We start from the raw sequence: 15129 nt of genomic DNA on the forward strand, positions 1-15129 counted from the left end.
AGGCATGAATGCCCAGGTAGTGTCTGATCATATCTAATGTCATCTTGCAGGAATGGTAGGCCCAAACATGCCTCCTCCAGGACCCTCAGGTGTTCCCCCTGGTATGCAGGGACAGCCCACCAATGGACCCCCTAAACAATGGCCCGAAGGTGAGCCTCAGCTTGACCCCTGGGCAGTGATTCACCTGTGTGTGAGAGGGCACTAGTCTGTAGTGTTTTTAGTCCATGTTCTTCTCTTTCCTGTGCTGATCATTTCACCAGACCTATCACAAGGGTAGGCCGTCATTGTAAATAAGAATTTGTTCTTAACTGACTTGCCTAGTTAAATAACAATTAAACAAGTAATACACACATATTGAACACATAATCATTGCACGAAAACACTCTGTGGGATGGTAGAACTAATAACTCTTTCAATGCCGTATGTTCTAGGGCCCATGGTGAATGCTGCTGCTCCATCCAGTGCCCCCCAGAAGCTGATTCCCCCTCAGCCCACTGGCAGACCCTCCCCTGCTCCACCCTCCGTGCCCCCTGCTGCTTCCCCGGTCATGCCCCCCCAGACCCAGTCCCCTGGGCAGCCCCCACCTATGGTGCTGCACCAGAAACAGAACCGCATCACGCCCATCCAGAAGCCCCGTGGTCTGGACCCAGTGGAGATCCTCCAGGAGAGAGAGTACAGGCTGCAGGCTCGTATCACCCACCGTATCCAGGAGCTGGAGCATCTACCAGGGTCTCTGGCCGGAGACCTGCGCACCAAAGCCAACATTGAGCTCAAGGCCCTGAGGCTGCTAAATTTCCAGAGACAGCTGCGTCAGGAGGTAGTGGTGTGTATGCGTCGTGACACGGCCCTGGAGACGGCCCTCAACGCTAAGGCCTACAAGCGCAGCAAGCGCCAGTCCCTCCGCGAGGCCCGCATCACAGAGAAACTGGAGAAGCAACAAAAGATTGAACAGGAGCGTAAACGACGCCAGAAACACCAGGTACACAGAGGGGTCGGGACAGAACCGGCAGGTACACAGAGGGGTCAGGGCAGAACCGGCAGGTACACAGAGGGGTCGGGACAGAACCGGCAGGTACACAGAGGGGTCGGGACAGAACCGGCAGGTACACAGAGGGGTCGGGGCAGAACCGGCAGGTACACAGAGGGGTCGGGGCAGAACCGGCAGGTACACAGAGGGGTCGGGGCAGAACCGGCAGGTACACAGAGGGGTCGGGGCAGAACCGGCAGGTAAAACAGAGGGGTCGGGGCAGAACCGGCAGGTAAAACAGAGGGGTCGGGGCAGAACCGGCAGGTAAAACAGAGGGGTCGGGGCAGAACCGGCAGGTAAACAGAGGGGTCGGGGCAGAACCGGCAGGTACACAGAGAGGTCGGGGCAGAACCGGCAGGTACACAGAGGGGTCGGGGCAGAACCGGCAGGTACACAGAGGGGTCGGGGCAGAACCGGCAGGTACACAGAGGGGTCGGGGCAGAACCGGCAGGTACACAGAGGGGTCGGGGCAGAACCGGCAGGTACACAGAGGGGTCGGGGCAGAACCGGCAGGTACACAGAGGGGTCGGGGCAGAACCGGCAGGTACACAGAGGGGTCGGGGCAGAACCGGCAGGTACACAGAGGGGTCGGGGCAGAACCGGCAGGTACACAGAGGGGTCGGGGCAGAACCGGCAGGTACACAGAGGGGTCGGGGCAGAACCGGCAGGTACACAGAGGGGTCGGGGCAGAACCGGCAGGTACACAGAGGGGTCGGGGCAGAACCGGCAGGTACACAGAGGGGTCGGGGCAGAACCGGCAGGTACACAGAGGGGTCGGGGCAGAACCGGCAGGTACACAGAGGGGTCGGGGCAGAACCGGCAGGTACACAGAGGGGTCGGGGCAGAACCGGCAGGTACACAGAGGGGTCGGGGCAGAACCGGCAGGTACACAGAGGGGTCGGGGCAGAACCGGCAGGTACACAGAGGGGTCGGGGCAGAACCGGCAGGTACACAGAGGGGTCGGGGCAGAACCGGCAGGTACACAGAGGGGTCGGGGCAGAACCGGCAGGTACACAGAGGGGTCGGGGCAGAACCGGCAGGTACACAGAGGGGTCGGGGCAGAACCGGCAGGTACACAGAGGGGTCGGGGCAGAACCGGCAGGTACACAGAGGGGTCGGGGCAGAACCGGCGGGTAAAACAGAGGGGTCGGGGCAGAACCGGCGGGTACACAGAGGGGTCGGGGCAGAACCGGCGGGTACACAGAGGGGTCGGGGCAGAACCGGCGGGTACACAGAGGGGTCGGGGCAGAACCGGCGGGTACACAGAGGGGTCGGGGCAGAACCGGCGGGTACACAGAGGGGTCGGGGCAGAACCGGCGGGTACACAGAGGGGTCGGGGCAGAACCGGCGGGTACACAGAGGGGTCGGGGCAGAACCGGCGGGTACACAGAGGGGTCGGGGCAGAACCGGCGGGTACACAGAGGGGTCGGGGCAGAACCGGCGGGTACACAGAGGGGTCGGGGCAGAACCGGCGGGTACACCGGGGGGTCGGGGCAGAACCGGCGGGTACACCGGGGGGTCGGGACAGAACCGGCGGGTACACCGGGGGGTCGGGACAGAACCGCCGGGTACACCGGGGGGTCGGGACAGAACCGCCGGGTACACCGGGGGGTCGGGACAGAACCGCCGGGTACACAGAGGGGTCGGGACAGAACCGCCGGGTACACAGAGGGGTCGGGACTGAAGTTCACAATCTAGATGTCAGGTGATCCTCACATTCTTGTAAGACCTCCAGTGCTTTGCGTTGTATTGTATAGACACTAATATTCTGAGGTTTTTGTATAGGAATACCTTAACAGCATCCTGCAGCATGCTAAAGACTTCAAGGAGTACCACCGCTCCATCACAGCCAAGCTCCAGAAGGCCACCAAAGCTGTGGCCACCTACCACGCCAACACTGAGCGCGAGCAGAAGAAGGAGAACGAGCGCATTGAGAAGGAGAGAATGAGTAGGCTGATGGTGAGTGACCACACAGCTGCGTGCTCGTTTACACACTCACTATTAAATAGCCATAGATCTACTCTCACACCCAATGCCTCTAACACCTGTCGTCAATGTGTGTGTCCTTCCCTAGGCTGAAGATGAGGAGGGCTACCGTAAGCTCATTGACCAGAAGAAAGACAAGCGTCTGGCCTACCTGCTGCAGCAGACAGACGAGTACGTGGCCAACCTCACCGATCTGGTCAGAGCCCACAAGGCTGATCAGGCCCTCAAGGACAAGAAGAAGAAGAAGAAAAAGAAGAAGAAGAAGAAGAAGGTGAAGAATGAGGCCAAGGACAAATGTTGAAAGTGCATCTTTCTGAAGTTCCATTTGTTGTATTGTGTTACCTTGTGTTTTACTGCGATATGCAGCCCCCCGTGTTTCCGTTGTTGAGCCTGGCATTGCAATATGAGAAATTGATGTTCATGTTCCCTAGAAGCCAGAGAGTGGGGAGAGCCAGCCTCCTGCCCTGGGACCCGACGGAGAGGTGAGTTTCAGATCCCAGTGAAAGATTTGGTCTGATAAAATCCAGACAATAATTCCCCCCCAAGATTTTTTACAAAGTCATCTTCTCTGCCATCAGTTCATGAAGAACAATATAATGAACGAATGTAAGCCCCATCACTCAACATTTTAACTAATAGGACCTTTTCATGTCTGGTAATAGGCCATTTGCCTCATGATGTGTTGATAAGAAACTGAAAAGTAGCATTGTTTCCAGGCTCCCTGTTTTTCACAAGGCCACAGGAATACTTGTTTAATTTACCATGAAATTATCATATTGACAAGTAATATCACACAGTTTCCAGTCAATTTCTCACTCACTCCCTCTTCCACTCTCAGCCTCTGGATGAGACCAGTCAGATGAGTGACCTGCCTGTGAAGGTGATCCATGTAGACAGTGGGAAGATCCTGACGGGGCTGGACGCGCCCCGGGCTGGCCAGCTGGACACCTGGCTGGAGATGAACCCTGGGTCAGTTAAACACAGCTTGCTAGGAGACACGCTTGTTTACCCGACTGTGGGAATAATGACGACACGAGAGCCTGAGGAATGTGAAATACCATTTTCCTTTGGAAAGAATGAACATTGTACAATTCTAAATGCCTTTCACACTGTTGCTTAGCCATAAGTACATAAACACTGTCATCTCAAAACTATGACATCAGGCATCACAACTAATCATTTTAACTTTTCTCCTGCAGGTATGAAGTGGCTCCTCGTTCAGACAGCGAGGACAGTGGCTCAGAGGAAGAGGAGGTATGTACCTTACAGAGACCGCAATGCTCTCCTTACCCCCCCACTTTCCCCTCTAATATATGTATATCGTAAACCTCAAGTCACCTTTAAATAAATGTACGCAGACCGCCGTGGATGAGACCTTGCGTGTGGAGTCTGTTCAGAGGCGTACCACTCTCGCCTTGGGCTATCAGAAACCAAGCCATTGCCAAGCCCAAACTAATGTAACCTTTTCTCTGCATTGTGTACTATAAAGCTTATATTAATGTAAATCAAAACATATTGTGCTGTAAATATCTTTACTGGAACAGAGATCTTTTCCAGATTAATCTTAATCCTAACCAGTTCATGGGACAAGCCGTGTTCTAGTTTCCATAAAGAATATTTTATTCCGATTCGATAACATGTCTTTTGACTTGACCTTGGCTGAGAAAATTTGAGCCAGGCTGTGTGGCATCTGTATCTGAGTCCATCCTCTTTCTCCGCACCCCTCAGGAGGAAGAGGAGGAGCCCCAGCCCTCCCAGGCTCCCACTGAGGAGAAAAAGAAGATCCCAGACCCCGACACAGAGGACGTGTCTGAGGTCGACGTCCGCTACATCATCGAGGGAGCCAAGCAGGATGTGGATGATGAGTATAACAGTGCCGAGGCGGCGTTCGCCCGAGGCCTGCAGTCTTACTATGCTGTGGCCCACGCCGTCACTGAGACGGTGGACAAACAGTCCACACTGCTGGTCAACGGGCAGCTCAAACATTACCAGGTGCACAGTCTACCCATGTGTTTCATTACCTTTCACAATGCTTACAAGAAGTAACGTGTCAAAAAAGAAGAGATGACGCACACCTGATGACCTTGTGAGACAGTAGAATGACTGGTTTGTGTCCCCCTCACATCTAAGATCAAGGGCTTGGAGTGGCTGGTGTCTCTGTACAACAACAACCTGAATGGGATCCTGGCTGATGAGATGGGTCTGGGCAAGACCATCCAGACCATCGGCCTCATCACCTACCTCATGGAGCACAAGCGCATCAACGGCCCCTTCCTCATCATCGTGCCCCTCTCGTGAGTCCCTCTGCCTCTCCTTTCCTCTATTCACTTCTCTGCTCCTTTATAGACCGGGACTGATGCACTATTTCTGTTGTTTCAATCGAGATGTTCTCCTGTAATTATACAGATACAAGCCCAGAAGGGCTGTTATGGGTATTTTCCACAGTCATGGGTATTTTTGCCTTGTGTTATGTCAGTGCGACCTTGAGGTGGACAGAGAAAGTATATGTTTATAAATTTATCTCCCGTCTTTGTTTTCAGAACTCTGTCCAACTGGGTGTATGAGTTTGATAAGTGGGCTCCATCTGTGGTGAAAGTCTCTTACAAAGTGAGTAGCCCCTTTCAACGCTTCTTCCAGGGTGAAGTTTGACAATTGCGTAGTAGGTGGTCCGCATGTACATGTGAATATCCTTTGATTATAGTGTTCTGTAGATGTAAAATTGATGTGTGTTCTACTATGTCTATGTCCAGGGCTCACCACAAGCTCGCCGGGCATTCCTCCCCATCCTGCGCAGCGGCAAGTTCAACGTACTGCTCACCACCTACGAGTACATCATCAAAGACAAGCAAGTGCTGGCTAAGGTAGGGACCCACCTCTTCAAATCACCCTGTGCAATTATACACCGCCTTAGAAATGGCCCTAGTCAGACAGGTAAACCTATGGAAACTTCCATTTCAACTTCTCACGCCACTGTACTCTTTCCCTCTCAGCTGCGATGGAAGTACATGATAGTGGACGAGGGCCACCGTATGAAAAACCACCACTGTAAGCTGACTGTGGTTCTGAACACCCACTACCTGGCCCCGCGGCGTCTGCTGCTGACCGGCACCCCGCTGCAGAACAAGCTGCCGGAGCTTTGGGCCCTGCTCAACTTCCTGCTGCCGACCATCTTCAAGTCCTGCACAACCTTCGAGCAGTGGTTCAACGCCCCCTTCGCCATGACCGGAGAGAAGGTGAGTTAGTCGGGGCTGTGGAGAGGGGTGTTTTGGAGACATTGGGGTCATCATGGCTGGACTCTTACCCCCCTCTCTCTCGAACCTAGGTGGATCTGAACGAGGAAGAGACCATCCTGATTATCCGTCGTTTGCACAAAGTGCTCCGCCCCTTCCTGCTGCGCAGACTGAAAAAGGAAGTGGAGTCCCAGCTGCCTGAGAAGGTCTGACTCCTGTCAATCACTTGGCTTTCAGTCTCCAAGGACAATAAAGATCAATCAATTGATTTTTTTCAGTACTTTAAACTCATATCTGTCCAATCAATGCAATGTTTTAACCTGTTCTCTCCCTGTGTGTGTGTGTGTGTGTGTGTGTGTGTGTGTGTGTGTGTGTTCCGCAGGTGGAGTATGTGATCAAGTGTGACATGTCGGCCCTGCAGAGAGTGCTGTACAGACACATGCAGGCTAAGGGTGTGCTGCTCACCGACGGCTCTGAGAAAGACAAGAAGGTAAGGAGGAGTAGAGAACCCCCGTCACTGCTCTCCATACACCCCCTAACAACTGACTGGGGGTCAGTTATACTGGGCTGTTTAGATGGGTACTACAGGATGACTAAGTGCAGAGTGTTGTGTTTCAGGGTAAAGGAGGCACCAAGACCCTGATGAACACCATCATGCAGCTGAGGAAGATCTGTAACCATCCCTACATGTTCCAGCAGATCGAGGTACAGTGCAAGGGCCTACCTCAACTCTTCCATGAATTGAGAAGAGATGTTGACTGAAGTGTAAGATTGTGGTTAAAGCTTCTCATTTTAACCGAATAGTTGTGACTCGTCTCTTCACAGGAGTCCTTCTCTGAGCATTTGGGATTCACTGGAGGCGTAGTGTCTGGGTAAGCAAATCTTCTGCTGACGTTGCATGTTGACGCTTCATGGTCTTGTGGTTGATCTTACTATGTGTGGCGCGTTCCCTCATCCACCCCTCTGTTCTCGTCCCCTGCTCCCTCCAGACCTGACCTGTACCGCGCAGCTGGGAAGTTTGAGCTGCTAGACCGTATCCTGCCCAAGCTGATGGTCACCAACCACAAGGTCCTGCTCTTCTGTCAGATGACTTCCACCATGACCATCATGGAGGACTACTTTGGCTGGCGCAACTTTAAGTACCTGCGTCTGGACGGTGAGAGGCGGGATAGGAAAGTGATTTAGTCTGGTGCTGAGAAAATGAATTCAAGACAAATTCCAGAAGTATTTTGTACTATGAGAAATACAGAACTATGTGTAGGATTTGTTTTGTACTTACAGTATGCAGTTTACTAGAACACAATGGCTCAACATTGTGATGTGGGGAGGCTGATGTACGTTCACGAGCTCATGTTATTTGCAAATCCCTTCTGCTGTTGTTCTGTGGAAACTGGTAACTAACACCATTGGTCTTTGTCCATAGGAACCACTAAGGCTGAGGATCGTGGGATGCTTTTGAAGACCTTCAATGACCCCGACTCTCAGTACTTTGTGTTCCTGCTCAGCACCAGGGCCGGCGGGCTGGGCCTCAACCTTCAGTCTGCTGACACTGTGGTCATCTTTGACTCCGACTGGAACCCACATCAGGTTCAGCTCATTACCCTCTACTGTAGTGTTATGATCTAGGAATCTCACTGGAGTTATTGATATATATTTAGAAAACAGCTGGGATTAGTGGCTATTGAGGTGATTTTGTGAGGTAACATAGCCAACTCCGACCCTTCCCCTAACTCTGATCACTCACCCCTCTCTTTCTCCCCTGTACAGGACCTGCAGGCCCAGGACAGAGCCCACCGTATCGGGCAGCGGAACGAGGTGCGTGTGTTGCGTCTCTGCACCGTTCAAAGTGTGGAGGAGAAGATCCTGGCGGCGGCCAAGTACAAGCTGAATGTGGACCAGAAGGTCATCCAGGCCGGCATGTTCGACCAGAAGTCGTCGAGTCATGAGCGCCGTGCCTTCCTGCAGGCCATCCTGGAGCATGAGGAACAGGACGAGGTCGGGGCCCCGGGGGGCTGGCGCGCTGGGGGGGCGTTGGTGGGTGTGATCACGTCCACCACACTTCCCAACCACCCACACGCCTCCCTACCATTTAACCTTTCTTTCCTTTTTTCCCTCTACCTTCTGAATTTAGGGGCTGTTCCTTTTTTTAGGTTTGGTTTCCTCTTCTCCTCTTCCTGCTTTCTTTAAAAAAAAAAAAACGTTTTATTTATTTAATGAAGCTCTTTTTCAATAACATAGAACAGACTTCCAGCTAGGACGGCTACTATCTATACAGTTAGTAGGAGCAGTGGTTTTCTGGTAGACGTATGCATCACACCTATTGTAGGATATTCACTCCAATACATCACGCGCTACATGTTACAATGCACTTTATATGATACTAACATAACTGATAAGCATTCAAGAATTCTAGTTCAGAGACTGAGGCACCACTAACAGCCCTGTGCTCACCCTTTCTATTGTCTACAGGAGGAGGACGAGGTGCCTGATGATGAGACTGTCAACCAGATGATTGCCAGGAGCGAGGAGGAGTTTGACCAGTTCATGGTCAGTCCCATAATTCTTCAAGATTTACAGTAATGTAGTCTGAGTCTTGCTTGAGGCAACTGGAGGCTTCACTGTCAGTCTCTAGACTGAAGACTGCCCTGTTGGAGGCTTTGACACAACCTCAAGTCTGATAAAATGACACCGATACATAGACTTACGATGGAAATCTACCATTCTTCAACTGTTTTTTTCCTCTTTTCTTACACTGTACCTCCCCTCCAGCGTATGGACCTGGACCGGCGCCGTGAGGACGCCCGCAACCCCAAGAGAAAGCCCCGTCTGATGGAGGATGACGAGCTGCCCACCTGGATCCTAAAGGATGATGCCGAGGTGGAGAGGCTCACCTGTGAGGAGGAGGAGGAGAAGATGTTTGGTCGCGGCTCTCGCCAGCGCAAGGAGGTGGACTACAGCGACTCACTCACAGAGAAGCAGTGGCTCAAGGTCAGCTATCCAACTGTTGTAGTTGAAAAAGATTTTAGCTAATAATTGAAAGTCCTATAACTGAGATTACCGTCCTCTATGGTCTATGACCTGCAATGCTGATGTGTGGTTCCCCCTCCAACAGGCCATAGAGGACGGTAATCTGGAGGACCTCGAGGAGGAGGTGCGTCACAAGAAGACGACCCGGAAGCGCAAGCGAGACCGTGACGACATGCCCGGCCCAGCCACGCCCAGCTCCAGCGGTGGTGGCGGTGGTCGCAGCCGTGACAAGGATGAGGAGGTCAAGAAGGCCAAGAAACGCGGGCGCCCTCCGGCTGAAAAACTGTCCCCTAACCCCCCATCCCTCACCAAGAAGATGAAAAAGGTGGTGGACACTGTCATCAAGTACAAGGACGGGTGAGTTGGTGAGCTCCTATGTCTGGATGACAACTCAGTGAAGATCAGCACATGACAACATATACAAACACAACCTACTTTGTCATGTAATGGTCAGAGCAGAGCATGTTGAGGTGGACTAATCCCGGAGTTTCCCTGTTCTCCTATTTCACAGCAGCAATGGGCGCCAGCTGAGTGAAGTCTTCATCCAGCTGCCATCCCGCAAGGAGCTGCCTGAGTACTACGAGCTCATCCGCAAGCCTGTCGACTTCAGGAAGATTAAGGTATGGCGCTAACCCTTTAATGTATCGGTTATAAGACTAAATCAAATCAAACTTTATTTGTCACATGCGCCGAATATAACAAGTGTAGTCCTTACCGTGAAATGCTTACTTACAAGCCCTTAACCAACAGTGCAGTTCAAGAAGAGTTAAGAAAATATTTACCAAATAAACTAAAGTAATAAATATAACAATAAAATAACAATAATGAGGCTATATACAGGGGGCGCTGGTACCGAGTCAGTGTGCGGGGGTACAGGTTAGTTGAGGTAATTTGTACATGTAGGTAGGGGTGAAGTAACTATACATAGATAATAAATAGTGAGTAGCAGCAGTGTACAAAACAAATGGAGGGGAAGGGGGGGGGTGTTAATGTAAATAGTGCGGTGGCCATTTGATTAATTGTTCAGCAGTCTTATGGCTTGGGGGTAGAAGCTGTTAAGGAGCCTTTTGACCCTAGACTTGGCGCTCCGGTACCGCTTGCCGTGTGGTAGCAGAGAAAACAGTCTATGACTTGGGTGACTGTTGTCTCTGACAATTTTATGGGCTTTCCTCTGACACCGCCTATTATATAGGTCCTGTATGGCAGGAAGCTTGGCCCACTGATGTACTGTGCCGTACACACTACCCTCTGTAGCGCCTTAGGGTCAGATGCCAAGCAGTAGCCATACCAGGCGGTGATGCAACCGGTCAGGATGCTCTCGATGGTGCAGCTGTATAACTTTTTGAGGATCTGGGGACCCATGCCAAATCTTTTCAGTCTCCTGAGGGGGAATAGGTTTTGTCGTGCCCTCTTCATGACTGTCTTGGTGTGTTTGGACCATGATAGTTCGTTGGTGACGTGGACACCAAGGAACTTGAAACTCTCGACCCGCTCCACTACAGCCCGATGTTAATGAGGGCCTGTTCGGCCCGCCTTTTCCTGTAGTCCACGATCAGCTCCTTTCTCTTGCTCACGTTGAGGGAGAGGTTGTTGTCCTGGCACCACACTGCCAGTTCTCTGACCTCTTCCCTATAGACTGTCTCATCGTTGTTGATCAGGCCTACCACTGTTGTCGTCAGCCAACTTAATTATGGTGTTGGAGTCGTGGGTGAACAGGGAGTACAGGAGGGAACTAAGTACACACCCCTGAGGGGCCCCAGAGTTGAGGATCAGCGTGGCAGACGAATTGTTGCCTACCTTTACCACCTGGAGGCGGCCCGTCAGGAAGTCCAGGATCCAGTTGCAGAGGGAGGTGTTTAGTCCCAGGGTCCTTAGCTTAGTGATGAGCTTCGTGGGCACTAAGGTGTTGAGCACTGAGCTGTAGTCAATGAACAGCATTCTCACATAGGTGTTCCTTTTTTTCAGGTGGGTAGCACTTCATGGCTAACGACGTGAGTGCTACGGGGCTGTAATCATTTAGGCAGGTTACCTTCGCTTCCTTGGGCACAGGGACTATGGTGGTCTGCTTGAAACATGTATGTATTACAGACTCGGTCAGGGAGAGGTTGAAAATGTCAGTGAAGTCACTTGACAGTTGGTCCGTGCATGCTTTGAGTACACATCCTGGTAATCCGTCTGGCCCCGCGGCTTTGTGAATGTTGACCTGTTTAAAGGTCTTACTCACATCAGCTACCGAGAGCGTTATCACACAGTCATCCAGAACAGCTGGTGCTCTCGTGCATGCTTCAGTGTTGCTTGCCTCGAAGCAAGCATAAAAGGCATTTAGCTCGTCTGGTAGGCTCGTGTCACTGGGCATCTCGTGTCTGGGTTTCCCTTTGTAGTCCGTAATAGTTTTCAAGCCCTGCCACATCCGACGAGCGTCAGAGCCGGTGTAGTAGGATTCAATCTTAATGCTGTATTGACACTTTGCTTGTTTGATGGTTCGTCTGAGGGCATAGCGGGATTTCTTATAAGTGTCCGGATTAGTGTCCCGCTCCTTGAAAGCGGCAGCTCTAGCCTTTAGCTCGATGCGGATGTTGCCTGTAATCCATTGCTTCTGGTTGGGATCGGTACGTACGGTCACTGTTGGGGGGACGTCGTCGATGCACTTATTGATGAAGCCGAAGAATGAGGTTGTATACTCCTTAATGCCATTGGATGAATCCCGGGAACATATTCCACTCTGTGCTAGCAAGCAGTCCTGTAGCGTAGCATCCGCGTCATCTGACCACTTCCGTATTGAGCGAGTCCCTGGTACTTCCTGCTTTAGTTTTAACTTGTAAGCAGGAATCAGGAAGATAGAATTATGGTCAGATTTGCCAAATGGAAGGCAGGGGAGAGCTTTGTATGAATCTCTGTCTGTGGAGTAAAGGTGGTCTAGAATGTTTTTTGTTTTTTTGGTTGCAGTTGTGACATGCTGGTAAAACTGATTTAAGTTTGCCTGCATTTAAGTCTCTGCCACGAGAAGCGACGCTTCTGGATGAGCATTTTCTTGTTTGCTTATGGCCTTAGAGTTTGTTGATTGCGTTCTTAGTGCCGGCATCGGTCTGTGGTGGTAAATAGACGGCTACGATTAATATAGATGAGAACTCTCTTGGTAGATAGTGTGGTCTACAGCTTATCATAAGGTACTCTACCTCAGGCGAGCAATACCTCGAGACTTCTTTAATATTAGACATCGCGGGAATCGACTAGGGAATCGCATTCAGTAAAATAGTCCTTCTGGGAGGTTAGGGGACTGACAAGTCACATCTAGCTGTCTCGTCCTGATCTTCTCAGTCCTGTGTTGTGCTCTACTGGTCTGATGACTATTCTGATGTCCTCTCCTCTTTTCCCCTCCAGGAGAGGATCCGCGGCCATAAGTACCGCAGCCTGAATGACCTGGAGAAGGATGTGATGCTGCTGTGTAGTAACGCTCAGACCTTCAACCTGGAGGGCTCTCTGGTGAGTGTCTGGCAACAGGGAGGGAATGAGGGGAGGGCAGACCGTTGTTGGGCATGATAAGACAACGTTGTGGGGGTGCTGGGATATGGAGGGCCTGTTTCAGCCCAATGTATTACAGATCCGAGGAGACTTGTCACAACCTTTTTATGGTGAATTGAATGGAACCTCTCATACTCTGAAGAAATGTCACAGTAGCCTGTTACCCTGCTGCTGACATCTTCTATATTTCTCTGTGGCGTCTCTCACCCCCTAGATCTATGAGGACTCCATCGTACTGCAGTCAGTCTTCACCAGTGTCAGGCAGAAGATTGAAAAGGAGAAGGAGGAGGAGAGTGAGGGAGAGGACAGTGAGGAAGAAGAGGAGGAGGTGGACGAAGGCTCTGAGTCTGAATGTGAGTGTTACAGTATTTACATATGTACTTAGTATCATAGTCCACTGTTAAAAGGGCAATCTGCCGTTCAAACAACAACGCGTCCCACCCTCCCCCCCACCAGTGTTTGGTAAATAGCTGACTGATGGGGCTGTTGAAACCACTCTCAAATTCATAGACTGAGCTATGAATGCATAATTATAGTTTTAACCATGTTTTGAGGCTGTACAGTGTTTGTTTACAATTACATTGTTTACAAAGGAGTAAAACAAGATTATATTTTGGGTTCTGGTGGAATGTGACAATTTAACTCAGCTCATGAGGCATTTATAACTTATATTCTTCAAGAATCAATGGGTGTAAATCATTAATTGAAAAGTCCAAAAATAGATGTTGCAATCAGGGATTGCCCCTTTAAACTATTTAATAATTTGTTGTACTTTTGAGGAATTGTATACTCATGGATTTGTGTCCATGCTTCTTCTTTCTTTCTCCCTCTTTCAGCTCGTTCAGTGAAGGTGAAGATTAAGCTGGGGAGGAAGGAGAAGGAGGGCAGAGGGAAGGGCCAGCGCCGGAGGGGCCGTGGCTCCCGGGCCAAACCTGTAGTGAGCGACGACGACAGCGAGGAGGAACAGGAGGAGGTAAGACACGCACAAATACATTGAGACACTACTTAACTGTCCATTTAAGCTTCCTTTCGAAGCCAGCAACACTGGCAACACTGATTAACTTATGTAACTCAGAGCAGCAGTATTTTTGTGGGATTGTCTTTAACACTTTCAGAATTGTTTTCTTAAACGTCTACAGTAGACTAGGCTGGTGATCAACAAGCTATGTTGTATTGGGTTGAAGGATTAAGTGTTTTTTCTTCGGCCTTCTGTTCCAGGCGGGTTCGGCCAGCGGCAGTGAGGAGGACTGAACTGAACCACTCCTGTTCTGTGAGGACCAACGGCCCACTGACACCCTCGACTGGAACTTATATATTTTACCTAGATTCTATAGCAGGGAGACAAGCCAGTGGAGAGGGGCCTAGTTTTACCTAGATGAGCTGATTTTTAGTGAGAGAAATGTATTCCATAATTAAAATACACCATCAATAAAAAAAAATACACATAAAAAAAATAAAAAAAACTTACATATTTAAGCAGGCAATCCTGGTATGAATAGCTGGACTGTATGTCTTTTTGCCTTGTTGTTTTCTCCTGGAAGTGATTTAAGGTGGACAGGGTTTGATTAGCAGACTGATCGTGGACCATAGGGAGAGTTTGCTGACTTTTTAAGTGAGTTTGTTTTGTCGTTTTGTTTCCTTTGAGATGGAGCTGTGTGACCGGAGTCGCTGTGGTTTCTAAGTCCCTTGAATGCATGTCGTTTGGTCTGTGGAAATGCACCTGGGTGTGTCGTTCTATTATATCTCTGTTTAATTTAAGAATACAAGTGAGATAACGGTACGTTCCCCCTTAGGCCTTCCTCCGGCTACGAGTGAGAAGGGAAGGGCGGGACTCTGTCTCACGTCTGTGTCACTGGATTCCAAAAAGTACAATAAAGGCGTCTCGTAATTAAACTTTCCTCACTGCTGTTGTCTTTATTCACTTTATGCACTACACATGATTGATTGCTGTATCCTAAATGTGCTGAATGGAATGAACTGTTAAGCCATCTTTGACTAACTGTAGATATCTTGTATGTATACTAGATGGCCCTCTCACCTTGACCAGATAACAGTACTGAATGCTTCTGGATGAAAAGCCATGGGTTGAAAATGTAGGTGTTTTGTTGATGTTTAGGTTGAAGATTTTCTCCTTGAGTCTGAACTGTAAACATGCTGACCACTAAATGAATGCTAGTTTGCTATGATAAACTGAATTATATGAATTATGTATTTTAGGCCACAGTGCTTTTATAGGCTTGTAGCACTCACACAGTTGTATTTCAAACAGTGTTACTCTGGGCATGTGTGAGATCCTGCCAGGGCTTCCATGCCTCTGATCTCAGATATACACCAGTT

The 15129-nt window shown here is 50.3% G+C and overlaps 1 protein-coding gene across 11 annotated transcripts in view; it reads left to right on the forward strand.

The window, feature by feature from the left end:
• LOC120038749 (transcription activator BRG1) overlaps nucleotides 1-14690 on the forward strand; it is a 28533-nt gene extending 13843 nt beyond the window's left edge. The window contains exons 5-31 of one of the 11 annotated variants that reach the window (XM_038984430.1): nucleotides 51-149; nucleotides 432-979; nucleotides 2813-2986; nucleotides 3102-3284; nucleotides 3448-3495; nucleotides 3852-3982; nucleotides 4213-4267; nucleotides 4742-5005; nucleotides 5144-5307; nucleotides 5554-5620; nucleotides 5764-5874; nucleotides 6004-6246; nucleotides 6336-6449; nucleotides 6626-6733; nucleotides 6862-6948; nucleotides 7069-7115; nucleotides 7233-7399; nucleotides 7667-7830; nucleotides 8011-8238; nucleotides 8713-8790; nucleotides 9013-9231; nucleotides 9356-9627; nucleotides 9785-9890; nucleotides 12652-12753; nucleotides 13007-13145; nucleotides 13629-13765; nucleotides 14011-14690. In XM_038984430.1, the coding sequence (XP_038840358.1) occupies nucleotides 51-149; nucleotides 432-979; nucleotides 2813-2986; nucleotides 3102-3284; nucleotides 3448-3495; nucleotides 3852-3982; nucleotides 4213-4267; nucleotides 4742-5005; nucleotides 5144-5307; nucleotides 5554-5620; nucleotides 5764-5874; nucleotides 6004-6246; nucleotides 6336-6449; nucleotides 6626-6733; nucleotides 6862-6948; nucleotides 7069-7115; nucleotides 7233-7399; nucleotides 7667-7830; nucleotides 8011-8238; nucleotides 8713-8790; nucleotides 9013-9231; nucleotides 9356-9627; nucleotides 9785-9890; nucleotides 12652-12753; nucleotides 13007-13145; nucleotides 13629-13765; nucleotides 14011-14043 (4088 nt within the window). In that variant the 3' untranslated portion in view covers nucleotides 14044-14690. Of the gene's footprint in view, nucleotides 1-50; nucleotides 150-431; nucleotides 980-2812; nucleotides 2987-3101; nucleotides 3285-3444; nucleotides 3496-3851; nucleotides 3983-4212; nucleotides 4268-4741; nucleotides 5006-5143; nucleotides 5308-5553; nucleotides 5621-5763; nucleotides 5875-6003; nucleotides 6247-6335; nucleotides 6450-6625; nucleotides 6734-6861; nucleotides 6949-7068; nucleotides 7116-7232; nucleotides 7400-7666; nucleotides 7831-8010; nucleotides 8278-8712; nucleotides 8791-9012; nucleotides 9232-9355; nucleotides 9628-9781; nucleotides 9891-12651; nucleotides 12754-13006; nucleotides 13146-13628; nucleotides 13766-14010 lie in introns of all 11 variants that reach the window. The other 10 variants (XM_038984422.1, XM_038984431.1, XM_038984433.1 and 7 more) reach the window with 10 other exon arrangements.
• Nucleotides 14691-15129: the final 439 nt, after the last annotated feature.

This window comes from Salvelinus namaycush, chromosome 3 (genome assembly GCF_016432855.1).
Source record: "Salvelinus namaycush isolate Seneca chromosome 3, SaNama_1.0, whole genome shotgun sequence".
NCBI classification, from domain to species: Eukaryota; Metazoa; Chordata; class Actinopteri; order Salmoniformes; family Salmonidae; genus Salvelinus; species Salvelinus namaycush.